General features: G+C 45.2%; 1 protein-coding gene across 2 annotated transcripts in view; it reads left to right on the forward strand.

The window, feature by feature from the left end:
- Nucleotides 1-2631: 2631 nt before the first annotated feature.
- Nucleotides 2632-18155, forward strand: part of TTC12 (tetratricopeptide repeat domain 12) — a 41172-nt gene continuing 25648 nt past the window's right edge. For both annotated transcript variants that reach the window (XM_040977264.1, XM_040977265.1), the window contains exons 1-6: nt 2632-2689; nt 8557-8723; nt 9302-9323; nt 9942-10019; nt 10837-10958; nt 15588-15647. In XM_040977264.1, coding sequence (XP_040833198.1) covers nt 2632-2689; nt 8557-8723; nt 9302-9323; nt 9942-10019; nt 10837-10958; nt 15588-15647 — 507 coding nt within the window. The remainder of the gene's footprint in view (nt 2690-8556; nt 8724-9301; nt 9324-9941; nt 10020-10836; nt 10959-15587; nt 15648-18155) is intronic.

The following is an 18155-nucleotide window of genomic DNA, read 5'->3' on the forward strand; positions in this document are numbered from 1 at the left end:
TGTCCCCTCCTTTACCTTAGCAATTCAACACATCAAAAGCAACATTTGTTTAAAAAACAGGCTGGAGGGGTGGGCATTCGCACACTGGGCCCTGTTAGCATGCCTGTGTTAGAAGCTGTGCTCTGCTTCTGATCCAGCATCCTGGGGCTGTGCAGCTTGGGATGGTTCAAGCACGGAAGTCCCTATACCCATACAGGAGACATGGGAGGTGCTGCCTGCTTCAGCCTGCTCTAGCGCTGGCTGTTTGGGAACAACTGGAGAATGAATCAGGGGGTGGAAGAGCTCTATTTCTCTGCAAATAAATAAAAGCAACTAGTAAAAATAGACTGGAATCTCTAAGGTAGTGCCACGAATGGATGTGTCTTTAGCTCATTTGGCTCCAAATCCTATGATGCCTGAGACATTCGCTACCCACGTATTCCACCAAGCTCCAGGCCTTTTCATCACAAATCTTATGGGAAAGTGCCATTTCCCTGTTTGACAGATAAGAAAGAGGGTCAGGGAGATCACCCAATTCTCTGAAGGTCACACATTTATCAATAAAATCAAATTTACACTCAAACCTTCTCAGCTGCAGGCTGACCTTCTGGGTCAAGGATATTAAGCTGAGAGACTAGCAGTGTATTAAACACATGCATACACACTCGGACGACCAGCACTTTCCTTCCCCCACCTTTATGTGCCCTCGGACATCTCAGTTCCCAACTTGGTCTTGAACTTGACATCCCGCTCAAGAATTGGAAGCCCTCCAAGCTCCATCCACGTCACCGGGCCCCTCCCCCTGTCCCGCCTCCCTGTAGACCTAGCCTAGGCTCCCGGCACCCTCTGCCCCAACGGCCACTTCCTGTCCAGCTCTGGGAGCGTCAGGTCAGTACCGCGGGTGGCCCCTGGGTTCCCCTAGGACTTTTCCTCGAACCGGCCCGCAAAGCGGAGCGCAGGACTCTGGGTCGGTTGGGTCCTCGCTGAAGGCACAGTACCGCAGCAGTCCGGGATCTCCATGGGACTAAGAGACCGGAGGACACAGAGAGCGGTTGCTGGGCAACGGCGCCGCCCGGTCCCTCTGCACGGTGCCTGGGAGTGCGGGGCGCGCGCGTGACGGGGTACTCGGGCCGGGCTCCCCCGACCTGGCTGTGGCTGTCCACCCGGCCCACTTTCAACCCCGGGGACTCTGGCCCTGCGGTGGGCGCCTCCTTGGCCGGTGCCCAGCGGCAGGGCGTTGGCACTGTCGCCACTAGTGAGCAGCCTTGCTCCCACTCCAGGTTCCGCAGCAGGCACCTGTTCCGCTGGAGTTTCTGCCATTCGAGCAGGAGCGCTCGCGCGGCCTATAGGCTCAGGCCTTGTCTTACAGGAGGGTGCCGCTCACTTCATCTCGGTGCGTGCCTGCTGCCCACAGCAGCGCGGCGCCCTTTGTGTCACTGTTTCCATGGTGAGGAGGAGGACTACAGGTTCAGAGCTGGGAGGATTGTAGCTGTGGTCATGGAGACTCAGAGCAAAGGATCACTGCTTCTTCCTGTGATTTCTGGTTTTTGATTCTGGGTGTCCTCTACTCCTATGCCTCGTTGTAAATGAAAATCACCTGCACAGAGGCTACACTACACCTTAGTGGGGGCAGGGGGTGATTGGTGAAACAGTTAACATGGGATACTCTCCTTCTCCCACCCTGCGTGAGTACCTGGGTTGCATGGCCTGCGTGGTCACCAGTTCTAATTTCCTGCTAATGCCCACCCTAGAAGGTGGCCGATGATGATGGCGCAAGGACTCGGGGCCCTGTCACCCATGTGGGACACCAGCCTCAACTATTTTAAGACATTTGGAGAGTGAACCAACAGATGGAAGAGCACTCTCTGCTTATCTGTCTGACTTTCAAAAGAGTAAATAGAAATCCAAAATCAAATATGCATTGCTGAGCCCCACACTAGGCTTACTGAGCATCTTGGGCGGGTGGGGAGAGCCGAAGCTTCTTTCACAAGCCTCTGGATGCTCTCTTTCTGGCTTTTGAGTGAACTTCTTGGTGCTACTGGCTATACCATTTGGCCCTCTGACCCAGAAACAACTGGGAAGTGGTAAGCCCAAAATAGCCAGGAAGAAGCAGAGTCAACTGGAACACTGTGGGATCCATTTCTAATCCCTTCAGCCCATTGGTAGCTTCTTTTCAGTCCAGAATCTTATAAACAAGTGTGGATGTTTATATGCAAATACCGAATCCCTGGGCACCTGTCACACTTCCAGGTGCAAACTTTTTCCTAGATGGAGCCATCCGGCATTAGCATCCTCTCTTCCTGGCTTACCTGTCAGCCACTCTCCTGGCCTCCCTCCTGCAGGTCCCCAAATCACGGGAGATAACGCCCGCTTTACAGGAATGTTTTGCCAAGCGATTTGCCAGCGGGGAGAGGGGCTGGCAGCTTTCCGGAAGTGTTGCCACAAATAATGAGTGTCCCTTGGCCTTAGCAGTCAGAGTGAAATGAATCATCCTGCTCTTGCTCATGACGTTTATGCACACTAATCTGACATACAAATGATCACTTGGCTTGGTTTGGGAAGACTTATTAGCTTGACAATCATCTTTAGTGTTTCATTGTTATTAATTTCATCCTTTATACTGCCCCTCCCCTTCAGGGATTCTGGTCCACAATGGCTGACGATCAAGACAAAGATTTGCAGAGGTTTCTTAAAAATGTGGATGAGATTGGTAAGCACTGGGAAATCATCAACAAATGAAATTCTTTTTGAGAGGTGGGGTGGGTAAGGAGAAATGATTACTCCAAGTGAGTTCCTCAGTTGCTTGACAGCTTTATGACTCTTAAGGCAAAAAAATGAAATTGAAATTAAGCAGAGTATTGAGAAGCAAGTTATATAAGAGCCTCAGGGAAGAATTTTCTGGCTAATTGATAGCACAAAAGCTGTCAACATTCTGATTGGAATTCAAGCCAGCAGCTCATCTCCACCTTTTGTCCCCTTTCCGGCTCTAAAAGGGTTGCTATTTCTGTTACGGATATAGCTAGCTTAATGTTCATGCCAAGTGCCTGCCCCCACTGAGATGAAAATTCAAAGCAGAAGCATGCATACAGGGTACAAGAGAGAGCAGGACTTAGTTAAAAGAGAGTGAATATAAATTCACCTTCACACGTGGGCTGGAGTGGCCCATGAGGAGAGAGCAGAGAGAGTGTAGGAGGAGGCCAGAGAAGTTGGGACCCATATGTTGGGGTGAGGGAAAGCAAAGCTAAAAGCAGAACAGGGTGTCTCTCTGTATATCAAGGTCTTTTATATGCTCAGGGGTGATGTCTTTAATTGAATGTACAGAGTGGCATTCAGTGTGCCACTAAAAGGATGAGCTTTCTGGGAGCTTTGTAGTGCCTCCGTATGGAGCTTCCATGTCTTTATGGCGTGTCCTCCTTCTGGTCCCAGCGATGAGACAAAGGTGTCTCATGGGAAAGTCCACCTACTGGACTGACAGACAAGAGGATGGGGTTACAATGCAACGCTACACAGAAATTGCGAAAATCTCAATCCAGTCATTCCTGCCTAACCTTTCTGCGTATATCATTTCCTCATTGCCCATGAGTCCTTCAGGATTACTTAGGAGCCTCATCCAGCAGTCTGGGATCACTCTTGATTTAGGGCAGAACTGTTTCTGTTTTTGAGCTGAATAGACAAAATCAAGTGGCTTCCCTCCAGATCCAGCAAATGATATGGGTGGCCATGATTATCATTCTCTCCTCTGCCCACCTCAGCATGAGGGGTCCCAGAGGATAGACTCCTATCCCCGCAGATTCCATTCAGACTATTACAAACCAGCCAGTCCCTGTTGGATGACAGGGAACTCGTCTGAGCTCAGAAACCAGCAGACAGACATCACTTAACAAATACGAACGGTTTTCATGGGAAACGTGTGCATAAGATAAAGCATGGATTCTGTGAAACGTTTGTGCTGAAATAAACTTACCTATCAATTTTATTTTTCCACATACATTTTGACGTGCTCTCATATTTATATTGTGATTCTTGGTGTGAGTCCAGAAGAAAAAAAAAATCCTCCTAAAATGTTGAGATAATTTCATAAACAATCCATCCCTTGTGTTGTTCCCTCTGTTCCCTGGTTGGCCTCCCTTTTGCTCCTCCGTGAATGCTATGCTGAGACAATCTGGCTCACTTTCCTCTGCAGGTGGACCAGTCTCAGCACATGGCATCATCACCTGTTGACTGGTGACCCTCATGTCTAGAGAGCCGCCCGGATGCCTTTTCCAGGCCTTCGCCTCTAAGGCCAAGTGTCGGGTCCTGCAAATACCTCAGTGTCTCCAAATTTGAGTCATCCTGTCTTGCTTTGCTTTTCCTGTTGTTGCCTGGTCTCAATTGATGGCAGCACCCCCCAGGTATACACGAATCTTGCTGGCCTCCTTCCACCTCTCGACCCTACACACAGTCAGTTACCTGGCTTCACTTGTTTCTCAGTCCTTCCCTCTCTAGCCCTCTCCACCTTCTGGTCCTTCTTCCCCAGACTACTTCAACAACCCCCTAACTGTTTTGTTGCCTTCAGGCTTTTACTCCCTACAGAGTAATGTATCTAAAATGCAAATCTGGCCCAGACACTTCTCTACTCAGCTCCTTCACAGTCAGGATCAATTCCAAGCTCTCAACAGGACTGAAATCCTCACCTGACCTTGTCCTTCCTTCTCTCACCTCCCTCCCCAGCTCACACTGGAGCAGTGGCAGACCACTCAGTCACATGCTAATGTTCTATCCATTGCACATGGTCTTTGCCATCCCCCGCTGCCTTTCTTGACTTGGCTAACTTTTATCCTGACTCGAAGTTCTTGGATGCCTCATCCTACAGTGTTATCATACAATAGAACTTTCTGTGATGATGGAAGTGTGCTGCAGTCTGCCCCATCTGTGGAGCTGAACAGTGGCCACATGTGACTGTTGCACAGTTACAGTGAGGTTGGTGTGAATGAAGAACCAAGTTTTTCATTTTATTTTCTGCTTTGTTGATTGAAGTGTATATGGACCATGGGCATAGAGAATCTACTTTGATTCCTTGGGCACTTGTGTGTTGTGCTTCTAGGCATTGCAGAGCACAGTAAAAAAAAAAAAAAAAATCATCTTCTTTCATGATATCTATTGCCCAGAATGGAAAAGAGATATTCAACAGGTAATTTTAAATGTGATTAGTGATACAATGAGAGTACAAGAGAATCTAACCTAGTTTAGGGGATTATATTAGTCTGTTAGGGTTGCCTTACCAAAATACCACTGACTGGATGGCTTAAATAATACAAATTTATTTTCTCCAAACTTGGAGTCTAAAAGTCCAAGATCTAAGTGTTTCCATGGCTGGGTTTTCCTGAGGCCTCTTGCCTTGGTGAATGGATGACCATCTCTCTGTGAGCAGCCATCTCTCTGTTCATGTTCTTGCAAGGACATCAGCCATTGTAATTTAGGACTCCACTCCTCAAAGACCCTATTTCATATCCAATCCCCTTGAGGGATAGGGTTCCAGCATATGGATTTTGGGGGAGACACATTTGAGTTTATAACAGAGGCCAGATACAGTATTGAAGGAGGACAATTTCAGCCAAAATTTGATGAGTGGTTAGGACTTGGCCATGGATGAGAACATCAGAGAGTATTCCAGGTGGTACAGAAGGAAGCTAGGAGCTCTTGAGAAACTGAAAGATTGCAAAGTCCTATCTAGCTAGAGAGATGAGATCAGCCTGCGAGAGCTGTCATCAGGGTGAAGGGAGCCCAGATCAAGGAAGACTTTGGGAGCTGCATTAGGGAATTTGCTTATCCCAAGAGTGGTGAGAATCTTTGGAGGGTTTGGTTAGAGAAGGCTTAGAAAGTCAAGCCAGCTGTGGTGTAGAATGTAGGTTGTAAGAGGAAAGAAAAATAGGCACTAAGAGACAAGTTAGGGACTCAGAATATTCTAAGGAAATGGGACTGGGAGCTTGGTTTAGAGTTTGGTGTGGGAACTGGACACAGTAGGTTGGTTTAAGACGTGTCTCAGCCATGAGGTCTGAGGGAGAATGAAGACTAGGATGAGTCTTGAGAGTTTCTGATGACATTGCAGGTGGATGGTAAAGCTGTTTATTGAAATGTGAATTTAAAGCTGAAACAGATTTGGTAGAAAAGGAAAATAGACATGTTGTTTGATGAGTAAGATACTGTAGTGGACCAACTCCTGGAAATTTACCCAGATGAAATTAAATCAGCATATGAAAGGGTTATCTGTACTCCCGTATTTATTGAAGCTCAATTCACCACTGCTAAGATGTAGAATCAACCCAGATGTCAATCAAACTGAGGCCTGGATAAAGAAAACGTGAGATATAAGCACTATGGAATAGTACTGAGCCACAAAAAGAATGAATTCCCATCTTTGCAACAAGATGATTTAACTGGAAACCATTTTGCTTAGTGAAATAAGCCAATCTAAAAAAAAAACCCAAAAAACAAAAACAAAACAAATTTTATTTAGTATGTGGCAGTTATAATAGAGAATGAGAATTAAATGGACATCTTGTGTTATGATTGTCATTTTTGGTCCTTGTTTATATTCCTGTTGAACTATGGTCTTCCCACTTTCTACTTGGTGAATATTATGGTTATTGGTGAATTAAGCCAATAAATATAAAATGGATTAAAATTATATCTTTGCAAAAAATAATGAAAAGAAGCAGAGGGAGACAAGAAGGGCAATTGGGAAGTTATCCTCATAGAATTGTACTTATGAAGTACAGGAAATCTGTTCTATTTATATTAATAATTTTTTTAAAAGACAGTGTAGTGAAAATGGTCATAAAACAGTTGGTCCTGCCATGCCTGACTTCAGATAGAGAAATGAGCTGGAGATGTTGTTCAGGAGGCATTGACGTTTGAATGGTGTTTGGAGCCATCGCAGAGAATGGCTGAAAGAAGGTATCAGAGAAGAGGGCCCCAGATAGGGATTTGAGGATCGCTATGACTTAATAGGTAGATTAAAGAGAGGATGGCATTGTGGCACAGTGGTTTGGCTGCAGTTGCAGCTAATGTGCCTGAGAAAGCAGCAGTGGAAGGCCCTAATACTTGGACCTCTGCTACCCAGAGTAAACCAGGATGGAATTCCTGTCTTTCACCTAGCCCAGACCTGGTTTTGTGGACATCTGATGGTTGAGACAGCAGATAAAAAAAGAAATTCCTCTCTCTCCTTACCCACTTCCACTGCCTTTCAAATTAAATAATTTTTAAAAAGAAAGACAAAAGAAGAGAAACAGCAAAAAGGAGGCTTAAAGATGATGGCTGAAGATATAGGGAAATTAAATAATTCAGTTATCAGAGCGAAGGGAAAAACCAAAACCAGAGAAGAAGAGGTGTTCAATATTGTCACTTGTTCCAGAGTTTAACCAAAATAAGGACTAAAAAGTGACCACTAAGTTTAGCAAGAAGGAGATGTTTATAACCATTGGGAATGACTTTGAAACAGTAGTGAGAAAATAAATTTTCATGTGTTGAAGAAGAAGTGGAGGCTTTCATTTCTAGCAATATCACTGATTAGGTAGTCCAAAACCCTTGCTACTTCAAAACATTTAGAAAGGCTGGAAAAAATATAGTAGACATCAGAATTTTAGTAAGCATGTTTATTAAAGTTGTAAGCCTTACCTTTGCAAGACTAGAAAAAAGATTATAAACTTGTACAAAGGGGGCAAAGAAGCCTCCATGTATACAACAAGGAGAAAAAATGGACAGGAAGAAAACAGAGGAAAGAGAAAATATTTTGGGGTAGATGGAAGGCATGAAAGTAAACTAATACTATAAATCAGTCTAAATAACTGCATCAAAAATCATTCTAAAATAAGTAGACTACTTTGCAGTTAAAACACATCGCCAGAATGGATTTTAAAAATCCAGCTATTGTAATTACACACATTTGAACACATGAAAGTTGAAACTTCAGGGCCCAGTGCGGTTACCTAGCAGCTAAAGTCCTCACCTTACGTGCACCAGGATCCAATATGGGCACCAGTTCTAATCCTGGGAGCCCCAGTTCCCATCCAGCTCTCTGCATGTGGCCTAGGAAAACAGTCCAGGATGGCCTAAAGCTTTGGGACTTTACACATGCATGGGCGACCCTAGAAGAATCTTCTGGCTCCTGGCTTCAGATCAGCCCAGCTCTGGCTATTGCGGTCACTTGGGGAGTGAATCAGCGGACAGAAGATCTTCCCTCCTGTTTCTCCTCCTCTATATATGATGTTGCAATCTCCCACATGAGACTATACATTAATTTTTTTAACTTCATCATTGTTATCTGTAGCATTCAGCATAATATCTAGCTCATAATAAGTTCCCCTTACGTTATTATTGAATTAAATAATAGCTCAATCTCTCTTTCTTGTAGCCCATTGTTAAACTCCCCTGCATTCTCTAGGCAGAACAAATCTCATTTTTGATTGCTCCGTTTTACTTGCTACTGCCTTGTTTTTCCCTCATTGAGATCTCCCCTGTTACTCTTCTACACCGTCCATTCTAGCAGAGGGAGTCTTGTGAAGACCTGTCTGGATTCATGTCTCATTCATCCTTTAGCCAACTTAATTCAGGAAATGAATTCTGATGACTTGGCGGTGCAGCAGAAAGCCTTCGTCGAGACAGAGAAGAGGCTACTGCATATGAAGGAAGAAGAGGAGGAGGAGGATGGATGCAGGACTGCCTTGAACAAGACCATGATCAGCCCGCCACAAGCTCCCACTGAGGTCTCCCTTTTTGTGAGGCAGTTATATAAGTACAGACAGTGAGAACGTGGGCACTGGGGCAGTAGTTTCATCTCAAACCATCTGATGAAGCTTAACTAACGTTCTACTTCTTAGATTTGCTAGATGTATTTCCCACAAGGAAGTAGAAGCTCTGCTTTATATCTCCCCTCCCCCCACACCGTGGTCTTGTTGGATTATCTCCAAACAGTCTTTTGGTTTGTTTGTTTTAATTAAAAAAAAAGAAAGAAACAGTGGCCCCCTGTACTCTCTGAACTTGAGTGCTTCATTTAAGCTGTACTATGAAGGTGATTTAGTCTTCTCACCCCATTTCCCACTCCCATAGCCACACCTGGGTACCTTCATCTGCGTGGGGCTTGCTTCTGCAGACTTAACCCAACCCCATAGCAATCATACCTCAGGTCAGACCCTAGCAAACCTTCTGTGTTTTAATCCCTTCAGTATTAGGGGGAAATGACTAGTCCTCCTCTGTGCTCGATTTGCCTTCTTGGTTTGTAAACATACAAATCAGGCAGTGGTGTTTCTAAACTATGCTTCTTTGTTTTTATGATGACCTGCAGAATACAGATGAACTCAACCCAGGTAAGCACAGTGTCTCTCTTTCTCCCATGTACCATTCATTATTTAGGATCAGTTTTTATTGACTGTAACTTCCAGACCCTTAAATGATAGCCTCTGGGCTTACAAACAACCAGGAGCAAAAACCTACAGATTGCTCTGCTCTGTCACAACCAGCTGGAGTGACTGCACACGGAGGATTTTCTGTATTTTCTCCTGACCGATCTTTGATAAACTGATTTCGGTTATTCTGTGTCATCCAATTTACTTGTAGTTGCTCCAGGGATTCAGATGTTTTCTGTTGCTCAGCTCAGAGGCTTATAATGCTAAATGGAACACACACACACACACACACACACACACACACACACAAAGTCTCTCTTCAAAGAAAACCTCTTTTGAAAAACCTCGTTCACATTTGAGGCACAGTCATCACCATCCTGTATAATAATAATACAGCACACAGATTACCATTTAGAGTCAAATCTGAAAAATGTCACTTCAGTTGCCTCCAACCTGTATGTGCCTGTGCAGGCATGAGGAGTGCAGCTCTAACGCTCTAGCTGTAGCTTTCTTCTGCACTGGAACTCAAAAACTGAGTCTCCTATCATGACTTTTCTTTTGAATATATCTCCATGCCAGAGGCCTTCCTGGCGTCCGTGGAAAAGGATGCAAAGGAGCGAGCCAAGAGAAGAAGAGAAAGCAGAGCCCTGGCAGATGGTAATTGGCAGCCCTCACCTTCACGCAACTGGGGCGATAGGCGCTGGAGAGGAGCTCCCAGGCACCGTCTCCCCACCGTCTGAGGACATCAAGGCTCCTGTGTCGCAGGCTTGAGATGGGCCTGAGGCAGTGAGACTGCACCAGGCAGCAGCCTGGTCCCTGTGCTGCCACAAGCAGGAGGAGGAGGCTGATCTGTTCATTCACCTGCTCCCTCCCCCGTCATGGGGCAGCCCTGCTCTGTCTCTATCCTGTGACTGGGTTCAGCAGATCAGAATGAACAAAGGGTGCTACTGAACCATACCCAGGAGGCTGGGGAATGGGGGTCTGGGGAGAACACTGGCTGGCCTGAGCTGGAGATGAAGAAGTAAAATGGAAAAAGGAAACAAGAAAGCAATGTGAGAAAAGAAGAAGAGAAATGAAGAGAGAGTTGTGTGTGTTGGGGGAGGGCACAGGACAGAAGAAAGCTTCTAGAACTTGCTTTACACCACCCTGTGTGCTGCAGGTGTGGGTGATTCTGTGTTGCTTGGCACATTCATTACCTGCCCTCTGTATGACACTTTGAGAGTACCCGTTTGGTCTCTGTGGTTAGGTTGCGGTGGCTCTGCACCATGGTGCAGAAATATTCACTTTTGTTGAAAAGCCACTTAGAACACCAGGTGGTGGGTTTGCAGGAAGTGAAAAAAAATAGCATACCTGAGGTAGCTAGTTCTGAAAAATCAGCAGGGACAAAACGGGGACAAATGTCTTTTGGATCCAGGACAGGCTGGGGTGTCAAGTGTGAGAGGAGAGCTGAGCTGTGTTACTTTGCTCTCCACAGCCCTGAAGGAGCAGGGGAACGAGGCTTTTGGCAAAGGTGACTATGACACAGCCGTGCTGCGCTACAGCGAGGGTTTGGAGAAGCTCAAAGACATGAAGGTTCTGTACACCAACCGAGCCCAGGTCAGCGAGTCACAGGTGCTATGTGTCCCATGCCATTGCCTAGGGAACAGTTACCCTGGACCTGTGAGAAGAAAGACCGGACTAGGTGGTGCGCTGGTGGGTCCTTGTGTTGGATATGGGGGAGCTGGTGGGCCTGCAGCTTCTGCCAGATCCCGTAATGGACATCTCTCTCCGTGATCCAGTTGCCATCTCTCGGTGTGAAATTGCCATCAGCAGCCCCCATAGTCTAAGGCCCCTTGTTAATGGATAAAGGAGGGAACTGGTACAGTGAAGCGACCGGGGACACCTGAGGACTCTGCCACATGCAGTGTGTGCAGCTTGCCTTCATGGTAGCTACCTAAACACCCAAGGACTACCCTTCTGATGGCTTCTTAGTCATTAAATCAATTTCTCTTTAAAATGAGCATTCAGTGACTGGAGTCAACTGCTCAGTCGGCAGACACACCAATTTCTCAGAAAGACTGAATTTCAGAAAATCCTGTGTGCCTCCCAAGTGAGCTCAGCTTCCTGGAGTCATGAGTCACTTCACCCAGATGTTTATTATCAGTTGCTTCAGGAAGCGCCAAGACTGATGGTACCCAGTAGAACCAGAAGTGGCACCTGGGACCTTATCTTTGAAAAGTGGTTGAGGCTTTGAGCAAGAATTCATTGTTGCTCAGGCCTGAACAAGTGGCAGGCAGGCAGACACAATTCCCTGCTGGTCAGTATTTGTCAGCAGGACTGGCAAGAGATGAACTTGATGCTGTGTTGTCTCTGAGAGGGAAAGGCTGCTGCAGCATTCTCATCAGCTCCAATTTCTGTAACTTGGGATGAAGAGTGTCTGGCTAGGGGATGCTGAGGAAGAGTATTAAAAGTGAGGCACAGTGATTTCATGCTGAAAAAAACATGTGAGAACACCATACCTCCATGGTCTGAAAGGCTGCATACATCAGATTAGGACTGAAACAGCCATTTATTTACCCGGTGTGTGAAAGAAACTCATAATGAGCAAGTGACTTGGTAAATAAAATGGCCGGAGTTTGGGTTAGCCATATACTTTTGATCACCTTAACAAAATTATAAACTTCTTGAGAGGCACTCTGCCTTTCCACCCAATGCTTTGTTTACACCAGGTGCCCCTCAAATCCTGGTGTACAGGAACAGTTAACACAACCATCATAGTTCCTCCTTACTTATCTCCAGATTTGGTCCCTGAAAACACTCTGCCTTCTCATCCTGATTCATTTGTTGTGACGCTGAAGGCATCTGAGGACAAGAAAACTGAATAGCTTTTAAAAGGTTATGGAATCCAGGCTTTCATCTACCGCAGACCATCCATACCCAGAGTCACCTAAATTAGTTACAATTTTTTTGGCTGTACTCAATTTTAAGCAGTGCTTTGATTAGTTCTGGAGAATTGCATTAAGAAAATCAAGGTAATGAAAAGCTTTAGGGAAGCACTTTTTTTCCAGCCTACCCAAAAAGAAATCGTACAGAGACCCAAATACACACGACACAAACTGCCCTGGCATTAGAAATTGTTTGAACCATTGACTGTAAACTGCCTCTCCTGTCTGCCTGCAGTGTTAGAAAACACTTAATAAGGACCCTGTGAATTGAGCGTTGCCTGCTGGAGAGAAAATGTACCCTTTTATCACTTTGTTTTCCTCCTGGAGTTAATGTTATGATCAATAGATTGCTGGTGTGACTTAGAGGAATCTGGAGCTTAATTGCCCTTTGGGGGGGAAAATGGTTCTGTTCAAAATGTGGGAAACCAGAAGAGAATGGGGAAGTTACAGGTGTTGAACCCAAGCCCTTAAAATTAAAAAAAAAAAGTCAAAGATAGTATAGAAAAATGTCAGGAGCCCACGCAGGCAATCATGGCGGCTGTGGGCCAGGAACACGCCAGCTTCTTGCATCCTCTGACTTGCAAATGAAACTCAACAGCCAGAGGACCGGACAGGGCTTTGTAGGAGAGACAGTTCAAAGAGCTGTCTTTTTCCATCAGTCAAGAACTCCAGTTAACGAAAGAAAGCCCTGTTTGCTGGCCTCTCTTTGGGAGCAAAGAGCTACAGTGCAGAAATTCATTAGCAAAACACCCACTGCCAGCTCCTCTCCCGCGGCTGGCCGTTGAATGCTTGGGTTCCCCAGGAGTTATGACACTGATCTTAAAATTGGCTTGTCCATACATATAGCTTATTGGCTTGTTGTCAAGAATATCACAGCACAAAAGTGCCCTGATGCACTTTTGATGATGGACACATTTGTACGTCTCACTTCCATTGGGTTTCTTTTGTCCATACTGGGTTTTTCCATTCTTACCATGGAGGTACTCATTGCTGCTGCTTAGGACTATTCCAGAGGCAGAGGCTTCAACTCTACTTTAGTGCAGCCTGAGAAGCTGGCATTGACCACTTGCAGGGCCCAGTCTGAATACAGAGGTCCCAGCTGCCACAGTGCTTGTTTCTAAACAGGCACTGAATGCCTCCAGCTCTTGGAAACTTTAAATGAACCCAATTTTCAAGTCGGTTTAGCCTGGCTGGATCACAGAATCTTTGGTCAGTTCTGGATTTTGCCCAATTCTGGGAGACTCAAAAAAAAAAAAAAAAAAGTGGCTCCAGGCATTTGACACTGAAGCTTCATGGTAATTCTCTGACTCTTAAGTGCCTGTCTAAGACATCTCCTGCAGGTCTTCCTTCCTGAGGGTGGGAGCAGAGCTTTTTTTGTTGCTGTTAACAGCATTCTTCACATACTGTATAATATATCATTCGAAGTGTGCAATTCAACACTCTTCAGTAAAACCACAGACTTGTACAATCCGTGTGTGAACATTGCATCATTCCCCCAACTCATTGCTTACAGCTGTCACTTGTCAATCTCCCCCTGCCCTCCTTGCACCCCAGCCCTTCTGCCTTTATCCACTGGACACTTTTGAACATTTGATACGATGTAAATCAATCAAACTGATGCCTGTTTGGATTTATCCATATTTCTCAGTCTGGCGTCTGTCCTTTTGTGACTGACAGAATATGCTATGGTATGAGAAGGATCTTCAGAAGACTTGTGGAAAATGCTAAAATTGTCATTTATTTCCATTTGTCATGAACTTTTTAAAGCCTCTGATAGATCAACCCATTCTTTCTTATAGAGAATTGTATGAATAATCCACGTTTTATTCTTCTGTTCATCCAGAGATGAACGTTTGAATTGCTTCTGCTTTCTGATTCTTACGAATAATGCTGGTATGGATGCCCATAGGATTTTTATATGGATATGCGCATCCTGTCTTCTTGACCATATACCTGAGAGTGGTCACAGGACAATGTCCATGGTTCTTTTAAAGGAACTGCCAGGCTGTCTCCCAGAGCACTGCACTGTTTTATGTTCCTCTCTGCAGTGTGTGAGGTTTCATTTTGGGCATCCTCATTTACCCTTGTTTTTATTCTACCTTCCTTATTCCCCGTATCATTGGGCATGCTTCTAAAATGTTCACAGCAGGGTAGACTTCAGAATCTAGCCTTTCCGTTGTAAAGTGGTCAGGTGTGCTGGCTGTTTCTTATTTGCCCCATCCAGATCCTGCTCTGACCTCCTGTGTATCCTGGGGTACCAATCTGCTGGCTTGTGTGTGCCCCGTGGCTTCCCAGCCTTTTTGCTTCCTTTTGGATTCAGCCAGTAAGAATCAAAAAAGGAGATGGGTTAATTTTTTTCTCCAGATTATGGCTGCATTAAAGGCCTTGGCATGTACCACATCAGGCAGTTATTTTTATTAATTTTTTTTGTGAGGAATGTCCACTTTATATTTTTTTCCTTTTTTTTTTTTTAATAATCTTACTTAGTTGATTAGGGCACAAAAGGTCAAGAGCTACAGGAAGGTGGGTAATACCATTGTTTCCACATTAATATAATTTTTTTCCCCTGAAACTAGGGTCAGGGGAGAAACAAAGGGAGAAGTCCCATCCAGCCTCCCACTGTTTTGTTTTTTTTTTAAAGTGTGTGCGTGTGTGTGTGTGTGTGTGTGTGTGTGTGTGTGTGTGTGTGTGTGTTATCTAAAAGGCAGATTTACAAGGGCAAAGGGGCAGGGAGAAAGCAAAGTATAGATCTTCTACCCATTGGTTCAGTCTCCTAACACTTGCAACTCTAACAGGGCCGGACTAAAGCCAGGAGCCAGGAATTCCATCCAGGTGTCCTGTGCAGGTGCCAGGGCCCTGAGTACCTGAGCTATTATCTCCTGCTTCCCAGGGCCTGTATTAGCAGGAAGCTGAGATGGAAGCAAAGGATCTGAGCCGGGAACCAAGTCCTCTGGCGTGGGATATGGGCATCTCATGGGACAGTTTAACTCATGGTGCCACCACACCTGCCCCCCCGCCCTGCCTCCCTGGATACAGCTCTCCTTTCTCACTTCACTCACAACTCCCTTCTTCCCTGCCTTTACTTCTATCTGTGGTAATAATGGTTACCCATTGTTGCTAGGCCTTTCTCAGACTGCCCAGCTGCCTTAAGTGTGCCATATAGCTGCTACCACCACCCTGGCTGATACAGGTAGCTGCCAGTGACTCCTCATCACTGTTCTCCCATTTGGTCTTCCTGCGCTGACTGAAGACAGCTTGCAGCAGAGTAGTGTGTGAGCATCAGCTGTTTGTGTCGTTACAGGCTTACATAAAACTGGGGGATTACCAGAAGGCTCTGGCAGATTGCGACTGGGCTCTGAGGGTAAGAGACAACTTCCTTTCCTACAAGATGGTGTTGCGCTTGCCGGGGCCAAATGTCTTAGTCCTGAAGTGAACTGAGAGAAGCTGTCAGGATGTCATGGTAGTCAAGGGCATCATTTGCCTCATGGACAAAATGGAATGAGTGCAGAATCATCGCTCAGGGTCATGACCATGCACAGAATATGCCCAGTGCATAGTGAGCTCTCTGGAGAAGCTACTATTACTGAGTTTTTGAGGGGTTATATTGTAATAGCTCCTCCTTTCCTGCTGTGTTACTGGCTGCCTGGATCCATGTAATAGCGTAAATGGCTTCTTCTCTCCATTAGAGCCAGCAGTGAGAGCTAATCCCTACAGTGTTACTGTCCTTTATTATCAGTCTGTGCCATTCTCGTCCCCACCCCAACCCCTACTACTTCGATAGACATAAAATCACAAGGCAGAATTCCTAATCAACCATAGTCAGTGCTGAGGCAGACAGCTTAACGCTGTGCATGGGATTTCCTGTAACATAATACCAACTTGGAGAATTGTGTAGATAATCACAGGTGCATGGAAATGTTAGAGTCTTTGAAAGAAATTTCACACTCATTTCTTACCAACGTTATTGCCAGTAACTTAAGTAACCTTTAATCCCCACATTGTCCTGTATTGCTGTCACAGTACTCTTTACCCAACCAAGACTAGCACATCTCGGACTTCTGATGTGCAGTGTTGCTCACATCAGAGAATGAGTCCCTCCAGGGTCTGGAAATGAAAAACACGAAGTGTCTTTCCTGGCCAGTGTTTTATCTTAAAAATCCTCGTGGATTTTTCATGGCATCCCGTAAATCTCACCTGCTTGTTCTAACAGAACAATGCTATCCTAAATAACTTCCATTCAAGTAAAACAGAGGTGTCAGAATAATATGCCTGCCAGGCTTATCCTGCAACTTTGATTCCCTGGTTCAAATCCCAGCCCACTGCGCATGGCCCAAGTCAAGGACTTCTGTTGATGGCAACCTAATGATCACGTTTGTTTGCTTATTTCATCCAAAGTGCATGAACAAGGGAGACAGGGATGAACTGGAAAGTCACCCTCACTTAGAATAGCTCAGAAAACACTAGAAATCTTCTAAACTGACATCTGCAATGTCTGAGTTTCTTGTCTCTTAGGAGAGACACGTGTAGCAAGTCTTGTCTCATTGCATCAGTGTGGTCTCTGATTTACAAGAATTGCCCAAAGCCACTGACAACTGACTCCACACAGCCCCAGCGGGGACCCCCTGGCTTGCTTAGTCACCGTGTGGAATCAGAATGGCTTTTTCTGCCGTCACTCTACGAGAGGAGAGAGAGACTGGCGTTTCCCCTTGGTGCTCCCTTGGTAACAGCAAAAGCCACCATTTACTATCCACTCATACTTTTCTACTCAGTTCAGTTCAGTGACATCCTTTGCCCTGTGATTTTGACAAGGAAGCCAGGCCTCAAAGATTAACTTGTGCTGGATCACAGAACTAGTATTGGTTTAACTGTAAGCCCAAGCTCTTAACCACGTACTATAAATGGCCTCTCCTCTGAAACCTTAAATCCCATAATCACCGAGTGTGGATCTAACTTGTCTGTTTCAAAAGCAACAGAATCTGCTCACAGGGCCTCCTGAAGATTCTTTTTCAGACCTGCAGTGGATTAAAAAAAAAAAAGCCAGGAAAGAAAGAAAAAATAGATGCATCTCTGATGTTGATTCTGAGAAGTACACTGGCCCAGTGCAGCTGATGTTAAAAAACACCGACAGCCAGCCTCCACCGAGGCTCTCTGTTGAAGAGGTTTGAGTAAACCTCTCAGAGGGATGGAAACAACACACGAGGACACACATGGAAGCTGTGAATTAAAAGTTTCACTGGGTCTTACAAGTCTTTAAAGTACCCAGCAAGGACAACCAGGAGCCCTGAGCGGTCTGCAGAAACAGAAGAATAATAAACTTTCTTCAGGACTAGGGAGGCGAGCTTTCTCTGGTCCTCGCCTAGCTCCGGCTCTGGGTCCCCACCCTCTCTCATGATGATCATTAGGATCACTCTAGAAACCCCTCAAAACAAACAAACAAACAAAAAAACCTAGAATGGATAGACAACAACAAGGAAAGCTTAGAATCAGACAGGAAATGGTCAGCGTGGATTCACTCATAGTGAGACACAAAGATTAGTTACGCCTCACTGGGGTATTCGGGATTTCTCTGCACACCCCTCCTTAAAAAAAATGTTCTATATCTAAACTGATGACATATGTCTTGCTAGAGTTATATGCCAGTTCAGACCATCCGAAAAACAACCAAGTTTGCAAAATCATGCTTCAACACTATAAACAGCTAAATACTAAAATGAAAATAGACACGAGACAGAATGAATAGTAATCTATAGCCATTTTGAGGTGTATAGAACCCTGTTGAATATAAACCAAAATTGAAATGTCTATGAAGAAGTCACAGGATGTAGTTAAAAACCTGCATTTTCCTATTAACATATTGGTTAATCAATAC

Source organism: Ochotona curzoniae, unplaced genomic scaffold (assembly GCF_017591425.1).
Source record: "Ochotona curzoniae isolate NIBS_2020 unplaced genomic scaffold, NIBS_Ocur_1.0 contig_2723, whole genome shotgun sequence".
NCBI classification, from domain to species: Eukaryota; Metazoa; Chordata; class Mammalia; order Lagomorpha; family Ochotonidae; genus Ochotona; species Ochotona curzoniae.